Source organism: Xenopus laevis, chromosome 2S, assembly GCF_017654675.1.
Source record: "Xenopus laevis strain J_2021 chromosome 2S, Xenopus_laevis_v10.1, whole genome shotgun sequence".
Taxonomy (NCBI): Eukaryota; Metazoa; Chordata; class Amphibia; order Anura; family Pipidae; genus Xenopus; species Xenopus laevis.
In genome coordinates this window covers 140,990,428-141,012,500 of record NC_054374.1, presented here as the reverse complement: position 1 = coordinate 141,012,500, position 22,073 = coordinate 140,990,428, and the positions used below count along the sequence as shown (strand labels likewise).

Genomic DNA, 22,073 nt, shown 5'->3' with positions numbered 1-22,073 from the left:
TTAATCTGTAATGTAACTGTATTTTATAGTTATTTGTATTGTTTCACTTATTTGTATTTACTATAGCAATTGCCCTAAGTTTGTTCTACTAATTTATTGTTGCTATACGGTACTTCGCCCTCAAGCAGCACTATACGCATTAGATATATAAACACACTGTCAGACCTTTTATAAAACATCCGCCTCACAAGCGCTGCCCGCCCTACCCCCATATTTATACGAGTGCGTCATTGATCCCGTGACCTTCCGAAGACCAATCAGCTTTACGAATACTATATTTACCGCCCTTCTTTAATATTTAAGACACGGCCTCACTTTTCCCCTCCTTCCCACCTTGCAAAAAAAGAGGCGTTTCTAACAAAGCCGGGCTTTCCTGACTGGTCACGTGATATGGCTTTTGCCCGCCCGGCTCATTCGTTCAGACAGAGACCAGCTGGTAGTTTTCTGCGCAGTCAGAGATCAGCTCCCCGGCGCAGTAACAGGGAATGTCGTTGTCCCAGCGCGGAAGCATTTAATGAGTGGGAAGAGACGGCCGACACTAGTCCGCTGCGTGAGCGGGTAACGGAGCCTTGTTGTTAATACTGGGGGTTGCTGGATATGTAATTAGTGATGTTTCTGTTTATCCTGTGTGTCTTACATTCCGGGCCCCTGTATGGACAGCCTTCTTGTATAATGCGCCGTCTGCCCATTTCCTTGCGCTATAGTGAGCCTGTATACGACGCCTGTGTAATCCGCGTTATTACGCGCAGTCTTGGCGTTAAACGCGAGCTGTTCTATTAAGACTATAGTGCAAATGGGAATCCTAATGATCGGCTGTTAGTAGCTGCCTATAGGGGGCAACAGTGTCAGAACTAGGAATCAGTCCCCCCAACCTTGTCCAATCACCTTTATACCCTTTACACTCATGGGTCTGGGCTCCCCAGATGTTGCACTACAACTCCCAGGATGCTCAGCGCAGTACTCTGGCTATATATTGCTATATATTGAGTATATCCTAATATCTGATTACTGCCTTTAGTGTTAACTCTCCCTCTCCCCCGGGTACCCTTGTTACTATTGCTGTGCCCCTGTCAGCGCCTCTTAAGTATCGCATCATAAATAATTTGAGGAGAAGACACATGGGCTGTGGTTAAATGAAATCTGCCAGCAAAAAATGAATCCCTGAAGTGACAAAGTTCCCCTTTTTTCTGAACGTTTCTCGTCTTGGAAATCAAAAGCGAAAGTTGCCTGTTCCGGCCACTCGCAGCCTCTCTGTAATAGATTCTATTTTGTTTTTGTTGTTCAGAGCTGTTCTGCAGGGTACGGCGTGGATAAGAATCCGTCTGGACGCTGAAGCAGAAACGCACTTTTAAGTGCTTTTGGGGAAAAGTAATAAAGGGTGCAAAGTTTGCTACTGGGCTAATTACTAGGGATGCACTGAATCCAGGATTCGGTTTGGGATTCTGCTTTTTTCAGCAGGATTCAGACAAATCCTTCTGCCTGGCCGAATCCTAATTTGCATATGCAAATTACGGGTGGGGAGGGAAATCGCGTGACTTTTTGTCTCAAAACAAGGAAGTAAAAAATGTTTTCCCCTTCCCACCACTAATTTGCATATGCAAATTAGGGTTCGGTATTCGGCTGACTCTTTCGCAAAGGGTTCGGCAGAATCCAAAATAGTGGATTGGGTGCATCCCTACTAATTACCTATAGCAAGTGTTTACTGGTTATGGGTTACTGCACCTGGCAAACCAAGTGCTTTTTATTACATATGAGGGCTTATGCTTTAACTGTTCAACAAGAGCTGCTGATTTCTGCCCATAAGTAGGGAAACAACTAGTCCCATTGTAATCAGGCTGACCCATGCTGGCCAGGACAAAGACTGGATAGAAGCAGCGCACAAGGACTAAAGAGGAGCCTTTCATATCCATAGCACTAGAAAGTGCATATAATACAGAAATCTGTAAGACTTTTATGTCTAGGCAGTCTCTAGCGCGGTGATCCCCAACCAGTAGCTTGTGAGCAACATGTTGCTCTCCAACCCCTTGGATGTTGCTCCCAGTGGCCTCAAAGCAGGTGCTTATTTTTGATTTCTCGGCAAGTTTTAGTTGCATAAAAACCAGTTGTACTGCCAAACAGAGCCTCAATGTAGGTTGACAATCCACATAGATGCTACTAAATGGCCAATCACAGTCCTTATTTGGCACCCCAAGAACATTTTTCATGCTAGTGTTGCTCCCCAAATCCTTTTCCTTATAAATGTTGCTCACGGGTTCTAAATAGTGGGGATCCCTGCTCTTGGATGTGGATTTGCAAGATGATATAACCTTTCAGGCAGAAATGAAAGTGCTCTTTTGAGCGCCAAATACTGCTTAAAGATCCGTACCAGTGGCCAAGAAGCCTTGAAGAGACAAACTACTAGTAGCAGCAACTTGACATGGCTACAAAAAATAGGTAATGCTCAAATCGAATTTATGGATAACCTTCTGTATTGAGGCAATTCTCAGTATTGTCTATTGCAGGGGGGTTTTCTGGCATTTTATAGCCATGACAAGTAGCTGCTATTAAGTAGCGCCATGTGTCTTCACCCTAAGTTGCACTCATTCCCAGGACATTGTCTTGTCCTGTTTCTGTAGCAGCTTCCTCAGCCCATGCATTTAAGTCTGTATGTTTTTCTTGCTTTGTCCTATTAACACAGACATTAACACATACTACTGGGCTGTACTTTCTTAGAGCAGCAGTTCCCAACCTCTTATGCACCATGAACCAGTTTCAAGGAATACAATTGTTATTGGGGGAGATGTAGATGCGTGGGTGCATTTAACTTACCAAAAAAACTGCCCAAACAGTATTTTGGTCCTTATCATGTTCAGCAGAAGCTTCCTGTGCTTCACACAACTGATGTCATGGCAATGGCACATCAGTGAGCTGGGATTGCAGATAATTAGGACCTTTTTCATTGTTTTTGCAGCTATTATAGACTGCAGCTGGGACCATAGGTGGCCCAGTTTGGCATAGTTTGCGGCGTGCCACTAGTCTGAGGCCCAGTGGTTGGGGACCCCTGTCTTAGAGGAACTGAAGAGTCTGTTCAAATGAACAGTGAAACCAGTTAAATATAAACAGTAAAGGGGTATGAGAGCCCCTTGAGCATATCCACTTTAATTTTGAGATTAGGGTATGTCCCTATTAAGCATAGTTTTGAGGCGGTCGTTACAATGTTTGAGCTATTGTCTAATTTTGTTTCTCCTAAGATATGTAAACCAGTAATAGCCTGCACAAATCGCAACACAGACATGGTGGATTTTGGAAAATGGCCCTTGTTTGCCCTGCTTTCACCTCAAGATTTGGCCTGCATCCGGCAAGCATGTGTCTTTGGCTCTTCAGCGAACGAGGCCATATATACCACTCAGAACAATGAGGTAGGACCATGCTGCATCTCACAATGAATGCATGACTAAGCGTGTATGTTTCAAATAGAAATTGCACTTACAACTCTGAAAAGCTTCTGGGCAGTGACAAAATGTTGGGCATTTCCCAATGAATTAAAAGGGTGGTTCACCTTTCCTTAAACTTTTAGTATTCTATAGAATGGTCAGTTTTAAGAAACGGTTCAATTGGTCTTCATTATTTATTTTTTTATAGTTTTTTTTAAATTTTTTTATTTACTGTTTTCTTCTGACTCTTTCCAGCTTTCAAATGGGGGTCACTGACCCCATCTAAAAAACAAATGCTCTGGCTACAAATGTATTGTTAATGATACTTGTATTGCTCATCTTTCTAGTTAGGCCTCTCCTATTTATATTCCAGTCTCTTATTCCAAGCAACAAGATTGCAAGCTAAATAATTAAAAAAACAAAAAAAAACACAAATAAAAAAGAGAACCAATTGCAAATTGTCAGAATATCCCTCTACATCAAACTAAAAGTTAATTTTAAGGTGAACAACCACTTTAATGAACTACTTTTTCTACCCCTAGTGCATTGCTTCTTTTTGGCTGCCAGTTTATGTCACATTTTCCCAGGTATTCACAGTTTGGTCTTGCATAGCCCAGTAAAGTGGCAGTTCTTAATAAATGCTGCAAACTAAATGCTGTAAAGGAGTCCCTAAGAAAACACATAATTAAATATGTTGTGGCATGCGTTACCTGTTGTGCATAGTGCTTCTATGTATTGCATTCTCTGTTTCACTCTATGCCAGACAGAGGTTACATAAGGCCAGATGGGGCAGAAATCAACCTTCAGAAATCCACAGGCCAATTTCAGCCAGAGCCAGCAAGAAGCTTCCAGATGCAAAACAAGAAGCCACTGCTAGTTGTCTGGGGCTGATTTCAGTCTCGCCTGGCCTTCGCTGTAAGGACATGTTTTATTAGAGTGTACTTCACACAAGAGACTGTTCCAAGTCTGTTAGATGAATGCAGTGTTAATTCTTTATCCCAGTGCCTCCTGTTGAAAATTAAATGTATGTCCCATGGGAAAGGTGACGTTTATAATTGGACAAGCGCTTGCACAATGTGAAGCCTGCTGCCAGGAGCTAATGATTTATATTCTGGGCATTGTCTGAAAAAAATTTTTATGCTCTTGTGTTTGCATTGGTTACTACCTAGACTGTTTTCCTGCCTCTCTTCCGAAAGACGTCTGTTAGGGACCTTAAAGGGATTCTGTCATGATTTTTATGATTAATTATGTAGTTACTTATAAATTACACTGCAAATAATTCTCTACCATATACTTGTAACATTTTTTTTAGTTGTAATATTGGTGTGTAGGCAGCGATCTCGGGTCATTTTGCCTGGTTATGTGCTTTCAGAAAGATCCAGCACTTTAGGATGGAACTGCTTTCTGGCAGGCTGGACCTGGATTTTACTATTGAGTGCTGTTCTTAGATCTACCAGGCAGCTGTTATCTTGTGTTAGGGAACTGTTATCTGGTTTCCTTCCCATTGTTCTCTTTTTTTAGCTGCTGGGGGGGGGGTGAAGGGAGGGGGTGATATCACGCCAACTTGCAATAAAAAGGGACTCAAGTTTATCAGAGCACAAGTCACATGACTGGGGGCAGCTGGGAAACTGACAATATGTTAGCCCCATGTCTGATTTCAAAATGAGATATAAAAAAAATCTTTGCTCTTGAGAAACGGATTTTGCATTTAAAAAACAAACATTTTTCCCCATGACGGTATCACTTTAAAGGAACAGTACCGCCAAAAATGTTTTAAAGGAATTACAATATATTGTACTGTTGCCCTGCACTGGCAAACTGGTGTTTGCTTCAGAAACGCTACTATATTTATATAAACAAGCTGCTGTGTATCCATGGGGGCAGCCATTCAAGTACAGGATACACTAAGATAACTTATACATTCTGAAGAATCCCATTGTTTACTACAGAGATTATCTGTTATCTACTTTGTATCCTATACTTGAATGGCTGGCCCCTTCACTACACAAGTCTTCTCTAAACTAGTAGTTTCTGAAGCAAACACACCAGTTGTACCAGTGCAGTACAACAGTACATTGTTTTCATTACTTTAAGCCCCATTTTTTTGGTGTTGCTTTTCCTTTAGGTGTTAATTCCTTTGTGGCAGATACTTAACCGTCTCTGTATATGAATACAGAACGACTCACTTTTCCAAAATACTCTGGATATTTTGACTGTATTAGCTACATGATATGGTGTATGACTTTTTTTTCTTTTGTTCTCCAGGTATTTGTTTTTGGAATGAACAGCAGCAATTGCCTGGGAACAGGAGACAATCAGAGCGCCATAATGCCCAGAAGACTTGATGTACTTTGTGGCAAGAAAATTAAAGATCTAAGTTATGGCAGTGGCCCTCATATTTTGTTGTGCAATGAAGGTAATAGTGTTGTGGCTATGTTCTTGTCATTTCTGTAGTAGACTAAAGTCTTCTAAATAACATTCATAGAACCTCCACCAAATATAAAGCATTATTTCCTATTAAATGTACAGTGGTTGTTTTTTTATTTCTCTTTTTCCATAGTCACCCATGGTCAGCATTCACCAATGGGTTAACATCCCCGTGGGCCAGCGGACAGGACCTCCCCCAATAGTTCAAAAGGTTACACTTCCCTTCTCCCCTCAGTCTTTTTTGTCCGGGCCGGTGGATAGTATTATCTTATAGGAAGAAGACTAACTATGGAACAGGAGGGTAAATGCCTAAAAAGCTCCCCTTTCAGGGGTTAGCAGGGTCGAGTTTACCTGGAGCAAGATCTCTCCTCCCGCTTGCGGGTCAGGTGATTTCTATAAGCAGAGGGACAGTGTGCTGTCTCACGGCGATCCTCCCTGTGAATGGGTTAGGAGAAGCCGGTGCAGGGATGTGCGCGCTGAAGAGACGCGGAAGACTTGCATAGCAGCATGCTGGCGGTGGAAGTGACGTCCGCGTGCAAGTTCCCGGCGGCCATCTTGGTAATGGAGAGACGCATAGCTGGGGAAGACAGGAGGTAAGGGCGGAAGTGGCCGGGCGGCCATTATGGATAAGGGAAGGCAGCGCAAGTTTGAATGGACGATGCGGCGCCAAAAGTAAAGCAAAAGTAGCGCTTATACAGGCGCAAGGTTGCGCAAGGCCCTTACACTCTGGGATAAAGTTCATAGGGGCAGAGTTCAACCTCCCCCTATTTAAAGAGACCACACTTCCTGTGGGTGCCATTTTGCCAAGCAGTGTATGCTGAGCAGTAAGAGCACTTGTTACAGGTATGTGATGTTTTATGTGAGTTTTCAGCTGGAGAACCCCTTTTTTAAAAAAAAGGAAAGTTGCTGAATTATGTTACTCTCTTTACCTAGTTCAACTATGGAACCTGGTATGACGGGGAAAACCTCTCAACCCAGAGGGAAAAGGTGAGGTTTTAAGAGAGTGGAATAATTATGCAGGACAGCAGGCTTGATTTTAATACATTGTTATTTATGTTCAGCCTTCCTGCCTCAGAAGGAAGAAAAGAAAAGTCACCTGAAAAGCCTTCAGTTTCTGCAGAAGCACGTCAGGAACCTGGTACTTCTATGTCGCAGGAAAATCAATGTTTGCGGAGTCCTTGGCTTCAGTGATAAAACAAGCAGTTATTCAAGGATTCCAGGAAGTATCGAATGCCAAAAAGAGACCTAGACATTCGAGACAGATGGAATCATTGTCTGATGTCTCAGAAGGAGATTTGTCGGAAGATCCCGAAGCTTTTTCACAGGTGGGATCAGAGGAAGGAGAAGTGGAATCAGAGGAGGAATCCACTTTTGATATAGCTGTTATTGATCCCCTGATAAAAGCAGTCAGACAAACCCTGACCTTTCCGGTGGAATCGGCAAAAGTCTCTTCAGCAGATAAGCTATTTCCCTCTTCAAGGAGGAAGGCGGTAGGTTTTCCTGTGCATTCTTCCATCAAGGAGATTATCATGACAGAATGGAAGAAGACGGAAAAGAGAGCCCAAACAGCTGGGAAATTCAATAAGAAATACCCCTTTGAGGAACAAGAGTCAAAGTTTTGGGAGTCACCACCAAAAGTAGATGCAGCCATAGTCAGATTGGCCAAAAAGACGACCCTTCCAGTGGATGATGCGGCATTATTTCGAGAACCAATGGAAAAGAAGATGGAGTTTAATCTGAGAAAGGCATTTGGAGCAGCAGGGGCAGCCTGTAAGCCAGCGGTTGCACTAACCTCAGTATTTAGAGCATTAAAAGTATGGCTGTCTGAGCTTGGTGAGGCAATTTCATCTAATGTAAAGAGACCAAAGCTATTGGAAATGCTATCAGATTGTAAAATGGCGACAGAGTTTGTCGGAAGCTTCAATCGATCTCGTGCATTTGTCAGTGGCAGCCAGGAGAGCACTATGGTTAAAATCTTGGGCAGCAGATACTGCATCCAAATCTAACCTATGCCAACTACCGTTCGAAGGAGAAATGTTATTTGGTGAAAAGCTAGATGCTATTATAAAGAAAATATCTGGAGGCAAGAGTGTGTTTCTCCCACAAGAAAATCCAGCTAAGAAAGGCCGTTATGAACCCAGCTATGGAAAAGCTAGGGATAAAACATTTAAAAGCTCCAGACAATATAAGCCGGGGCGAGAATATTCTAGGCAAACCTCGTGGAGTTCAGGACGTCAAAACTCTAGGGGGACGTCAAGAAGATCGAGTGGTTTCTCCTCAGCCCCTTCTACTTCCAATCAGCAATGAAGGTGGCAGGGCCCAGAGCATGGTAGGAGGCAGATTAGCCAAGTTCTCACATGTCTGGGCCAGAACCATTCAAGATGCCTGGGTGCAAGGAGTGATAGAGACAGGATGTCTACTGGAATTCGTCTGTACCCAGGAAAGATTTTTTCATCGAGTCAGTGTTCAAAGTAGGAAACGAAAATGCAGAGGTGGTACAAGAATACTTGAACCAGCTATTCGAGTCAAAGGCGATAGAAATAGTTCCTACAGAGGAGAAATTCAAGGGCCTTTACTCAAGACTTTTTCTGATAAAAAAAGGCATCAGGAACATTAAGACCGGTGCTCGACATGAGAAGAGTGAACAAGTTCTTGCGAGCCAGAAAATTCAAGATGGAGTCTCTAGCCTCCATTATGCAAGCCGTGTCTGTGGGCGATTGGCTGACGAGCATAGACCTGAGAGATGCTTATTTTCATATACCAGTGGCAAGCATGCACAGAAAGTTTATGAGATTTGCAGTAGGAGATCTGCATGTGCAGTTCAGGTGCCTACCATTTGGTCTATCCCAGTCTCCAAGAGTTTTTACGAAGGTGCTAGTGACACTTATAGCAGAACTGAGAAAAGAAGGTTTGGCAGTGTATCACTATCTAGACGATATTCTGGTGGTGGCAAACTCAAGATCCGAAGCCAGGATACATACTTACAGAGTGAAAGAATTTCTTCTAGCCCACGGATGGGTAGTAAACGAAGAAAAAAGCAATCTGGACCCCAAACAAATTCTTCAATATCCGGGGGCCCTTTTTCAGACAGATCAAAATCTAGTCAGTCTTCCAGTGGAGAGACAAAGAAAGGTGATAGAGCTGATAAAAACATTCAGAAAGCAGAAGAGTGTCTCAGTACAACAATGTTTAAAAGTGTTGGGAACCATGTCGGCAACCTGTCAAATAGTCAGGTGGGCAAGATGGCACACAAGGCCCTTGCAGAATTTTCTGCTAAGGAAGGTGAGACATCCTCACTTACATTTACAAAAGAAAATAGAGGTGCCACAAGAGATAAAAACAAGTTTAACTTGGTGGTGCAGTCGGCAGAACCTGTCAATAGGAGTGCCCTTAGAAGAGCCAGAGTGGGTGATGGTAACCACCGATGCATCAAGCATGGGGTGGGGAGCCCACATAGGCGAAAGATACGTGCAAGGCACCTGGAAAGGAGAAAATGTTTCATCAAACATTCTAGAGTTAAGAGCCATAAAGCAATCTCTTTTTTCTTTTGCACACCTGTTGAAAGACAAACAAGTAAAGATTGTAACCGACAACACCATGGCAGTGGCATATGTGGTGAAACAAGGGGGCACCAGAAGCATGTCACTGATGGAAGAAGTAAAACCCTTGTTTCAATGGGCAGAAGGCTGGCTGGAAGGATTAACGGCGATTCACCTTCCAGGCAGAGAGAATCTAAAAGCAGACTTCCTCAGCAGAACAGTGATAGACCCAGGGGAATGGAGCCTACACGAAAACATTTTCAAGGAAATCGTAAGAAGGTGGGGGCAGCCAAAGATAGATGTCATGGCATCCCCACAGAACAAGAAATGTCGCCAATTCTATTCAAGATTCCCTTGCAAAGGGACTTATGCAGTGGATGGCTTGAGCCAAAGGTGGTCGGAGGACTTAATCTATGTTTTCCCACCATTTCCCTTAATCTGGAGGATATTGAAAAAGATAAGGAGAGAGAAAGTAGAGGCAATTGCAATAATTCCCTATTGGCCCAGGAGGCCTTGGTTTCCTCTTCTCCAGAAGTTGGCAATAGAGGAGCCAATGATAATTCCGAACTTCCCAGGATGGTTGTCGCAGGGAGCAATCCAGATACAAGAGCACAATCATTTATCTTTGATGGCCTGGCGGTTGAGAGGGAAAGATTGAGGAGCCTCTCGCTTACAGATGAAGTTATAAATCTGTTGAAATCGAGGAAAAGTAATACTTCTTCTCAATATTACAAGGTGTGGGGAAAGTTTGCGGAGTTTGTCACAGGAAAAGGAGAAGATCCTTTGGTTCCATCCTCTGCAATGGTTGTAAGTTTTTTATTCTCAGGATATGAGAAAAATCTACAATCAAGTACGTTAAGAGGTCAAATATCGGCAATCTCAGCCCTGACTGGTAATACGTGGGCAGAAGATCCACTAGTAAAGAGATTCTTTAATGCCTCCATGGAACCTTCCTTTTGTCTTGAAAGTGTTAACAAAAGCACCTTTCGAGCCATTGCAAAAGTCCTCATTATGGAACATGACTTTAAAAGTAGTGCTGCTAGTGGCGATAACCTCGGCTTGCAGAGTAGGGGAAATGTCTGCTTTAGCAGCCTCGGAGCCACATACAGCGGTATTTGAAGACAAGGTGGTGTTAAGACCTGCATTTGGGTTCTTACCTAAAGTCGTTTCTAAGTTTCACTCAGATCTGGAGGTGATTCTTCCGTCCTTTTGTCCAGATCCTAAGTCAGAAGAAGAAGTAGTATGGCATACTTTGGATTTAGTGAGAGCCATTAAAATCTATTTGGAAAGGACGAAGACATGGAGAAAATCAGAGAAACTGTTTGTAATTCCTAACGGTTCAAGGAAAGGTCAAGCTCCAACTAAGAGAACCATCAGTTCCTGGATTGTTGCAGCCATCGCTAAGGCTTACAATGTGGCAGGCAGGAAGGTTCCCAAAGGGTTGAAGGCTCACTCTACCAGGGCGTTGGCGAGTTCCTGGGCGACAGAGGCTGGGGTGTCGCCTGACAGCATCTGTAAATCGGCAAGGTGGTCTTCAGTCAATACGTTTGTGAAACATTATAAATTAGATGTATTGGCCTCCCAAGAAGCAGCATTTGGGAGAAAAGTGTTGCAATCTGTATTACACTTATGTTGAATAAAATTTTCTGTTATGCAATTATTCCCGCCCCTCATTTTAGTTTAGGTAATTCCCATTGGTGAATGCTGACCATGGGTGACTATGGGAAAACAGGAAATTGTTTATACATACCGTAATTTCTGTTTCCTGGTCACTCTCCATGGCAGCATTCACCAGGGAGTTTCCCACCCTCATTGAGGACAAGCTTTATAATTAGACTGAGGGGAGAAGGGAAGTGTAACCTTTTGAGCTATTGGGGGAGGTCCTGTCCGCTGGCCCACGGGGATGTTAACCCATTGGTGAATGCTGCCATGGAGAGTGACCAGGAAACAGAAATTACGGTATGTATAAACAATTTCCTGTTTTTTTCCCTCTTTATATGCATGTCCTTTTGACACCAAAAAATTATTGTGCATCCATGCTTGGATGTGCTAATTGTTCAAAATATGTAAAACATGCTTTGAAAACTAATAAAAACACTTTGAAAAAAAAAAAAAAGTACAGTGGTTGGCATGCATATCTGAATGTAGATTTTAATTCTACTCCAGTGTCTGTTTTGTATATTTACATAGGTGGTAATGGATATTAACACCCTGCATTATTTATCTGTTTCTATACAGATGGAGAAGTTTATTCTTGGGGACATAATGGTTATAGCCAACTAGGCAATGGTAATACAATCCAAGGGACCACTCCTGTCCAGGTTTGCATGGAACTGTTGTCAAAAAAAGTAATAAAGGTGGCTTGTGGCTCCCACCATTCAATGGCTTTGACATCAGATGGAGAGGTAAGTAGACTGCATGCCCTTCCCATGACTTAATACAAGTACTTTTGCCTACAGGACTTAAAAATTAAAAAAAAAAAAAAAAAAATTTAACACCTCTATTTGTGCACTAACACAATCTGAGCTGCCAAAAATGTTTTTTTTTACAAAAAAAGATATATACTGATAGTTTGCAGATTTTAAAGAAAACCATGATGGATCCTACCAATCAGACTACAATGCTGTCCTAACTGACTTCTGGCATCAATTCTTTCAGTCTGCAGGGGAAAAGGCCCCCCCCTTTAAATAACAAGTATTGGATCCAGATATCCAGAAAGGAAATTATGGAAATGTCTTCTCCCATAGACTCCATTTTATAATAATCAAATTTTTAAAAATGATTTCCCTTTTCTCCGTACTAATAAAACAGTACCTTGTATTTGATCCAAACTAAGATATAATTAATCCTAACTGTATGCAACTCCAGCCTAAAATTACTGAAAGATCAGTTATCCGGAAAACTTCAGTTTCCAAGCATTTTGGATAACAAAGTCCTATAACTGTACATACATGGTGGATACAGGAACTTTGAACTGGTTGTAACATTTGGTTTCTGCAAATTCTAATGTTCTGTGGCTACTTGTAGCTCTGTTAATGTATGAATGCTTTGGCTAGATAGGCATACCCACTTTGAGGGTACAGGAGTTGATAACATAAGTCATGCTAAAATCCTCTAACTTAGATACTTCCATTTCTAATTTGAACTGATACTGCAACTGGTGTGACCAACATAACTAGCAACACAAACACCGGAAATGATGGAAATAAGTATATCCGTATGTTTTCCTATTTATTTAAGCAGTTTCCTGTGCAGTGTACATCTGAAATGTCTAGTTTCTTTCCTTTAATATGGTCATAAATTAAGCCCATCACCCCTAACAAGGCATCTAATATTGGTGCATCCTGTTACATTTCAGTTCTGCCTGAATCTCTTCTGCAGCTGAGAAATGTGCTGCAAGTGTTGGTCCCTCTTACTAGTGGTGGTTTTTGTGCAGTAGCTCTGTCCTTCACAAGGCTTTTACACAAGCATGCTAAAATAAGAACATATGTTTACACAAGTGTGTGATTTTTCACATCCAGACTTTGGGCTGTGGCAAACTTTCTGCAAGGACTTGAGACCATTATATATTGACTTATGATCTTTATGCAAGCTGCTTGACTAAAGAAAATTACTGTTGTAATAAAATATCTAATGCCTTTCATTTTAGGTTTTTTCTTGGGGCTACAATAACTCTGGACAAGTTGGCTCTGGCACCACTGCAAACCAGTCTGTTCCACGCAAAGTGTCCAGTTCCCTTCAGAGCAAAGTAGTTGTATCGATTGCAGCTGGGCAGACCAGCTCCATGGCTATAACAGACAATGGGCATGTATGTAATTCATCTGCTATAATTCGTTTTTGTACCTAGTGAAGGCTAGCAGTCTTTTGGATCAAGCTTGCCATTTTATTAAAAGGCAGAAGGCATGCTTTACACTTCCATCATATTTAAGTCTAGTAAAAGAGGATTCTATCGTGGCTTTAAAAGAGCGGTCACCTTATTTAGGCTTTGCACAGGCTGACTTTGTTAGGTCTATAGGTATATTTCTATTCTGACCTTCTAGCAATTTGACAGAAGACAAGAACTAGGTGGTCAATCTGGTCATTAAAATACATATAGCTTTGGTCTTGGAACCAGAAGGGTCCTCTTTACCAACCAAGTTGATTTTATTGCCTGCACTGTTATTACACACTGCAGATATGTAGGTAAATATACATATGTGAACAAAAATGAGAGGCACTGGTTCCAGTTTGTGCATTGTATGTAATTCAGAGCCTAAGGCATACAAAGCAGATTTATGTCCCCTCTTCTTGACAGTGTCCCTGTTTAAAGCACAAATCGACCCTCAAAAATCTGCCTTATTAAAAAAAAAAAATTAATAAAGCCACTTTCCAATATACATTTATTAAAACTTTTCAGTGCTTTTAAAGTTACTTGTAGAAACAATTACTATTGAAAGCATTATTTGCTTAACTCCTGCTTGATACTTTTTAAACAATGTTGCAAAAGTCTTCGTTCCCTGCCAGTAACGTAACTAGAGGGGGGGGGGCGGACCCTGGCGCAGGATTTGCTGCTGGGCCCCCCACCCGTACGCTGTTTTTTGCGTGTGTGCAGTGGCGCTCGAGCTGCTGGGGGGCCCTGGCCCAATCGCACCCCCTGCTCCCCCGGTAGTTATGCCACTGTTCCCTGCAAAGCAGTTTAATTCTTCTGCCTAAGTAGAGAATTTATGGTTATGCTGTGGTAAACTAATTTCCTAGCAACACTTTATTATTATTATGTATTTTTAGAGTGCCCACATATTGCGCAGCTTCTTCCTGAAGAGCCACTGTGAAACCACCAACAGGCAAAGCGTTCACTCAAACCTCTCACACTTGTTTTTTAGGTATATGGTTGGGGTTATAATGGCACTGGCCAGCTGGGATTGGGGAATACTGGAAACCAGCTTATGCCGTGCCGACTTGTCTTTGCACAGCCAGTTTGTATTATACAGGTAAGGCTCTTAATAATGTGCATATAATTAAATAAATTCAAGTTGTCATTTTACTATAACTCTGAGATTTATCAATTTATTAGCCAAATAATAAAAATGACTTGTCCTCATAGAACATTTCAGATATGTTTATGTAGAAAGTGATTTCTGCCAAATATCTTGGTCTCATAAGTCTAGGTTCTAAACTTTTGTATGTTATGGACAGTAAGAACACCCAGACAGGCAGTTATTTGAATTGTATGTTTGTGGCCTTGTTTAATAATACACAATCCATAGTTTCACCTGTAACCGCTTGTTTTATTGGCAGGTAGTTCTTGGCTATGCCCACAGCTTGGCACTAAGTGATCAAGGTGTACTATATGCTTGGGGTGCCAACAGTCATGGACAGTTGGGAATTGGGAATAAAAGCAATCAAACTGTGCCTGTAAAAGTTGGTACAAATGAGAGGTAAGAGCACAAACGGGCTGGTAAAATGTTTTGCTTAGTCTATAAACAAAACGGTCTGTAATAAACAATCGTGTCATTGCTTTAAATGGCTTCCCTCTTATCTAGTTCTTCTGGCTGTTTCCAGCTTTCTAATGGGGGTCACTAACCCCATCTAAAAGCTCTGTTAGGCTCCAAATTTATAGTTATTGCTACTTTTTATTACTCCTCTTTCTATTCAGTACCTTTCCTATTCATATTCCAGTCTATTTAAAACCGTGCACTGTTGCTAGGCTCATTTTTACCCTAGCTACTAGTGATGTGCGGGCCGGGTCAAGCTCTTCCTCCTGCTCTCCCCCTTACACTGCTGGTTTTATAGCCACACGTCTGTGCGAGTGCAGGCAGATTGGGTGCAGTTTTAACCCGACCCGCACATCACTACTAGCTACCAGATTGCTGAAATTGCAGACTGGATAGCTGCTAAGTCACTCAAAACCACAAATAATAAACTGAAACAGACCACAAATTGTCGCAGAATAGCACTCTCCACGTCATATTAGAAGTTAATGCACAGATGAACAAACTAAGTCCTAGAAATTGCATCCCTGCTTAATGTCGAACGAGGATTTTTTTTTAAAATGTTTTTAATGGGTAGAGGCTACCATGCAGGATAATTTTCATATACTTGAATGTGTTATAGAGTTTTTTTTGTTTTGTTTTTTAATCTTTAAAAGGGGAACTTGTAGAAAATGGGAGCAAACTTTGTATGCACAAAGTAAGGCTCCGGTAAAAATGCTGTAAAAGCCCAAATGCTTGAAATTAATTCATTAATAAAATATTCAGGACATTTTTTTTCTTTAAAGTGAAGTAAACTTAGCCAAAACATTACTTCTGCAAGTTGCTACATTTAAGCCATAAAAGCACCTCTAGAAACTGCACACTTTGCTTTCCAAATGATCCCAGTAGATTTTACACTGGTGAGTCCTTGCTGAAGTTGTCTTGTTGCTTTGTGTCCTTTTGCAGTTATGTAAAGGAATCCATAGGGATGCCCTTAAAACGACTAGGTGCCTAAGACTTTTGCACAGTACTATACATACTGGCGAGTGGCTCCACTTTAACATGCCTTCAGATTTTAGCCTATGAAGCTGTGTTGATTGTAAGTTACTATTGATATAAATCTGTACTTATATGGTAAAGTTTTAATCTGTAATAAACTCTTGAATTACTTTTCTCATTGATTCAACCTTTAAGATCTGTTTGAATGAGATTCACAATAAAACTAAATGTTTACAGAATGAGGTTTAGGGATATTTCCTTTTTTTCAAAGGATGGTGGAAGTTGCAGCTTGCCATTCTACCAACATATCTGCTGCTAAATCCCAGAGTGGGCAAGTTTACATGTGGGGCTTGTGTCGAGGGCAGTGTCTTCTTTCTCCACATCTCACGCACTTCGCCTGCACAGATGATGTATTTGCCTGTTTCTCCAATCCACCTGTAACGTGGGGATTCCTCTCAGTGGGTAATTGTCTTTCTGCTTGTATGCTAGGCAGGCTTGCATTGGCAGCCAAACTCTGGATATATACCTAGTGCCTAGCAAAGAAAACAATTGATTGCAAACTACAAGTAATTATCCTATAACAAAGACCAAAAACTGTCAAATTACAGATGTCTGCCATATAACTAGGCTTTAACTTTGTTTTGCTGGTTTGAGCTTTTCATTTGCATTAAAATCTAAACTAAATGTTTTTTTGTGCTGTTTCAGGTGCATTCCTTAGGGTTGGGGCAGACGGGGAGATTTAGTCGCCTGGCGACTAATCGCCTCTTCTGCGCGGCGACAATCTCCCAGAACTGCCTTCCCTATGCTTGAGTGAAGAATCGCCTGTGCTAATGCACTTGCGGAGCTTCGATTTCCGAAGTCGTCCAAAGTTTTCTCGTGAGGCAACTTCGGAAATCGAAGCGCCGCGAGTGCATTAGCGCAGGCGATTCTTCATTTAAGCAGACGGAAGGCAGTTCGGGTGGGTTTTTTCTCTGCTGAAGTTGCAACTAAGTCTGCCCCAACCATTAGGGATTGATTTTTAATTTTCCTAGGAACTATTTTCAGGACATAGCAATTTCAAAGTATACCTAGTAATTAAATTTTTGCTTTGAACTTCATATCATGAATTTCCCTCAGATCACACCAAATACTAGTTATGATGTATATAGGAGATTATAACATGAATAGAGAACATTGTTGAAATTTTTCAATCACACTGTACTCAAAGGCAGTAATATACATTTTGTGCCAAATTATGTTGCGTGCAAATCCCCCCCCCCCCCCCCCCACTTGTATGGGTGTAGACTGAATACACTGAGATACAAGGGCCTGTGGGACAGGAGATCAGAGAACTTCAGACATGGTTTTCAATCTTCTGCTGTTTGCTTGGGCCTAGTAGGCAGATCATTGGGTTTTACAGTTCAAAAAGAATGTGTAAAATCTATGAAACGGAGCTTCATCTTATCTTTATGCTGAGCCAGTATGGAGGGGTTAGCATGTACATCTGTCCTTGGAATGGGTAGTTGTATTGTGAATAGGAAGAGGTAACCAATATAGAAGTGTTGAAAGCTACAAATCAACATGTGCTTTTTATTCTTTGCCTAGAACATGATGACTTCCTTACAGTTGCAGAGTCTCTCAAAAAGGAATTTGACATTGAGGAAACATCTGACTTGAAATTCAGAGTTGATGGGAAATATATACATGTGCATAAAGCAGTCTTGAAAATAAGGTAATATGCATGTGCTTGTATATACTCAGAGCCCAGTCTCGACCAATCATCTTACATTATGTAATTGGATTGACTCTTGGCTAAACAAACCTGTTGAGCTAATTTATAGGGGTACCTACTCGTTTTTTTAATAATGGGGGGGCATATTAAGTAAGCGACATAATAAATCAGTGGAATTTTTAAATGTAATTGTGGTTGTAAGTATTTGTTTTATGTTCCTTTCGGGTTTTGACTCAAGTTCAGTTCAATCTAGGTCTGTTAATCATCTGCCATTGTTTCAGGAGTCAGAGCCAGTAATGCAGAAAACCTGCTTTCAAAACAAATATTGACAATTCAGTAAAGTTTATTTGGAGAGTTGCTTAGAATACATATTTTGTTCCTTTTCTTTTTTTACTGTAGATATTTAAATTTTCAGAATGTTAAACCATAATCTAATTAACTTTCTGTAATCTAAAACCAAATTTGTGTAAATTAAGAAGTTTAAATGTTTTCAGGTGTGAGCATTTTCGGACAATGTTTCAGTCCCACTGGAATGAGAATAATAAGGACATAATTGAAATTGACCAGTTTTCATACTCGGTGTACCGTGCCTTTCTAGAATATCTGTATACAGACATCGTGGACCTACCACCAGAAGATGCTATAGGTAAGCTTACCACTTTTTGGCTCTTAAAGGAAAACTAAACCCTAAAAATTAATTTGGCTAAAAATGCCTTATTTTATATGCTGAGCTTATTGCACCAGCCTAACGTTTCAGCTTGTCAATAGCAGCAATGATCCAGGACTTCAAACTTGTCACAGGGGGTCACCATCTTGGAAAGTGTCTGTGACACTCACATGCTCAGTGGGCTCTGAGCAGTTGTTGAGAAGCTAAGCTTAGGGGTCGTCACAAATTGTTAAGCAGAAGATGAGGCTGGCCTGTAATATAAACTGATGCTACAGGGCTGATTATTAAATTCTTATGCTAATTGCACTGGTTTCTGTGCTGCAGTCTTATATTGACATTTATAGTCTGTATACTGTATATTATGAGTCTATCTCTAAGCTCAGTAAGTGAAAGCAGCACAGAGCATGTGCAGTGAATCAGCAGGAAAGAAGATGGGGAGCTACTGGGGCATCTTTGGAGACACAGATCTTTACTGCTAAAGGGGCCTTGGGCCAATACAGAAGCCCAAAACACAACATTCAACATTCTAGCTACCTCTTTATTTATGCTTTAGTTTTCATTAAAGGCCTCATAGTAGCTTCCAGTTGTGCCTTACTGAATGGATTTAGCTCTGCAGAAAACAGGCAACCCTGCAGAGTAAGGAGCAAGAGAGAATGGGATCATTATAGTACAAAGCTCCCTTGAACGTGACAAATCTTCGCTCTGCATTTTGCTACACTTTTAATTCACTTTTAAAATGCAGCAGACAGAACATTAAGTGCTCCAGGCCCAAAGTCAGCAGTCGCCAAGAGCAGTGATAAAAGGGCCTTAATTCAATCCTACTTTTTAAAAGGACAAACTATACAAAAGAGAGTTTAAACCCAAACATTAAATGAAGTAAACCTACTCCAGATGCTTCCCTGTACATTTCAATTTACATTATTTTAACTAATTGCATTTTTAGATTAGCAGTGCTAATCTTAGCTGTATTTACTTTTAATATCTCAAACCACTGAAAATATAAAAATGAACACAAACTACAAGTGCTCAGGCCAGTAAATTTACACTAAGATTTAGGTCCCCCTGTATTTTTCTGCGTAGTTAACTGCTTCTGGGATCTTCTTGTCCCCACACCTCTGAGCCATTAATGATATATTTTATTTTTATACACTGTTGGATCCTAGCTCCATAGGTGAATTAGGAAGGGTCCGTTGTGAGATTCTTTTCTATCTTTAAGAGGTGGAGTGTCGGGTTTTTCCCCAACCCCCCCCCCCCTTGTGGTGGATTTACTTCTGTATCAGTTTGCTACTGTCTGTGCTGCATTTCCTTGAGTTTCCAGGGGTTTTAGGAATGCTGGGTTTATTTCCCTCCAGGGCTGTTGGATCTGGCTACATCCTACTGTGAAGACAGACTGAAGAAGCTGTGTCAGGACATTATCAAGAGAGGAATAACTGTGGATAATGCATTTCTCCTGCTTTCTGCTGCTGTCCGTTATGAGGCTGAGGTATGTAATATAGGTATTCCCCTGCTGTTGGTTCACTGTAGTTCAGTGGGCACTTAAGTGGTATAATCTACTGGATTCGATCGATTACTGCTCACATCCTTAACGCAAATATATTATATATGCAATAAATAACCGTAAACTATTTCCCACCCCTCAGGATTTGGAGGAATTTTGTTTCCGGTTTAGTGTCAATCATCTGACAGACGTCACACAGACTGATGCATTCTGGCAAATGGATGGAATGCTGCTAAAAGACTTCATCGTGAAGGCTGGCAGAAGTGGGGGATTCAAGAACTGACGAGTCTTTCATTAAATGGGGAAGTGTACCTTTATGGTAAAATTACAGCACTTTTAATTCAGACTACTTTTTGTATTGATTTACCCCTTTTGTTGAGAATTAACTTTAGTATTAAGGGGCCCCAGAGTGAGTCGGCTCAGACTGTGCCTGACCATTTTTTGCCGAAAAGGTTAATTTACTCTATATATGAAGATTTTATATGTATGGGGCATTGCTGCTCTTCATCCAAATTATAAAGGGTTTGGCCCTTAATTCCTGGAGGTGCATCTGTGATAGAAGAGCCTGCTGTACTGCTGAACACAACGCATGTAATTCCATTTGAGATTTTTGTGTCTAGCTCTGCATAAGACACTCATGCCCCTCCAGATTTTAATATGAATACTGCCATGTCAACACCCATTCACTTCTTACTGCAAAGAAGAGTTACTATTAACTGTTTTCAGGTGTCCCACATGCCTCTTTATTTGCTTGGTTGTGTTCTTCAACCTAATGGCAGATCATTTTAAACATATTCCTTACTGTTCTGTTTATTTTGTGTGGCTAAAAGCTGGTTTCTTAGGCTTCTTATAGAACAACATGAAATTGCCAAACAGGCAAATAAATACATTTGAATAGGTGTCTGTGATCACCTAGTTTTTCTTTAATGTTGCAATATCCCATGCAGTCGGCAACACAAGTAGAAAATATGTATGCAGGTTAAGCCAAAAGCTTTATTGTTAGTCTCTCCATACCTATCTTCTGTTTCTAGTTCATCAATTTCCTTGTGTTATGAATGTGTTCTTCCGTTACCTCTAGTCTTGTTTATATCTTGTAATGTGCTCTAGGATTTTCAGCTGGTCCGTAACCCATGGTACAAGCCTAGCCTCTGTAACCGCTGTCTGTAAAACTTCTAAGTGCACTTAATGTTTGCTATAACTTTATGTGAATGGCTGGAAATGTTTTGTTTTTTGTATTTAATGGCATGTTAAAGTTCATGTTTTTTTTAATATCTAAAATAAATATTGACCCTTTTTATTAAGTTTCCACAATAAATCATTGAAATGGTCTGAGTCACTGCAAATCCTGGTCTAACTCCATGGAATAAATGTTGTACAAATATAGGATTAGCTGGAATTCTTGGGGGGGGTCATCAAGTGGTCATCATTTGGATCACCATACCTTACATCTGCTAAAGATCACTTAAACTCCATAGTAATTTGCTACCGATATGGATTAATCCATTTAGTTACAATCAAGTGCAAGGTACTTATAACAAAGGAAAAGTCACTTTTAAAAAATTAGCATTTGCTTAAAATGGACTATGGGAGGTGTTCCAGCAACTGGAATGTTTTGGCCCTGGATAAGGTAATTACGTCATTTAAACCACCATTCCCTATGGTTAAGAAAAAAATCCATCATTTTGTGCTACCCTAGTTAAGTGAATTGCTGAGAAAAAAGAAAATTCTCATCCTCCCCGTCAACATGAAAATTCACTAATAGGTTAATCTCCTGCTACTCCCAGCCTGGACAGAAGATAGTTAATTTTAAGAACCCATAAAGCCCACCCTCTCCTGGCTCACATCAGTATTTATAAAGCCACCATAGGGAGGGCATGTTGACGGGGAGGATGACAGGAAAAGAAAATTCCGATAAGTATATTAATTTTCTTTTTTCCTGGCCATCCCCCGTCAACCTATAATGTACTAATGGGTCATATCCAAGCAATTAAACCACAAGTGACGGAAGATGATTATACTTCAATTTATATGGCCCAAAAGGCTAAAAAAAAGAGAAGACTGTCCAAATTGGACCTGAGCTGAAGACATAACCTTGAATCTGTAGTCTAAAAAGAAACGTAGTAGGGGTAACTGAAGATCATTTCCTACCGCTGATGCCCAGGAGGCTGCCACACAAAGTGTCTAATGTACCTTACTCCCCTAGACAAAACGTTGCCCTGCTATTTACAAGCACTTGATATGGTCTTGACTGTCCAGGAAAGAGTAGGTTTGGAGGCAAGTTCCCATTTTCTCCTTCCTGCTGGCACAGCAAACGGCATTCTAGACTTTCGGAAGTCTTCTCTTCTTCTGAAATAAATCTCAAATTTGTATGA

The 22,073-nt window shown here is 40.9% G+C and overlaps 1 protein-coding gene across 1 annotated transcript; it reads left to right on the top strand.

Annotated features, from left to right (window-relative positions):
• Positions 1–355: 355 nt before the first annotated feature.
• Positions 356–20,998, top strand: rcbtb1.S (regulator of chromosome condensation (RCC1) and BTB (POZ) domain containing protein 1 S homeolog; the record flags this gene model as incomplete). Its single annotated transcript, NM_001091080.1, is given in 12 exon segments — positions 356–558; positions 3,231–3,398; positions 5,679–5,829; positions 11,618–11,784; positions 13,029–13,187; positions 14,239–14,346; positions 14,654–14,793; positions 16,097–16,287; positions 17,410–17,536; positions 18,031–18,182; positions 19,556–19,686; positions 19,844–20,998. Coding segments are annotated over 12 exon segments (1,803 nt in total). The 3' UTR covers positions 19,985–20,998.
• Between the last annotated feature and the right edge of the window lie 1,075 nt (positions 20,999–22,073).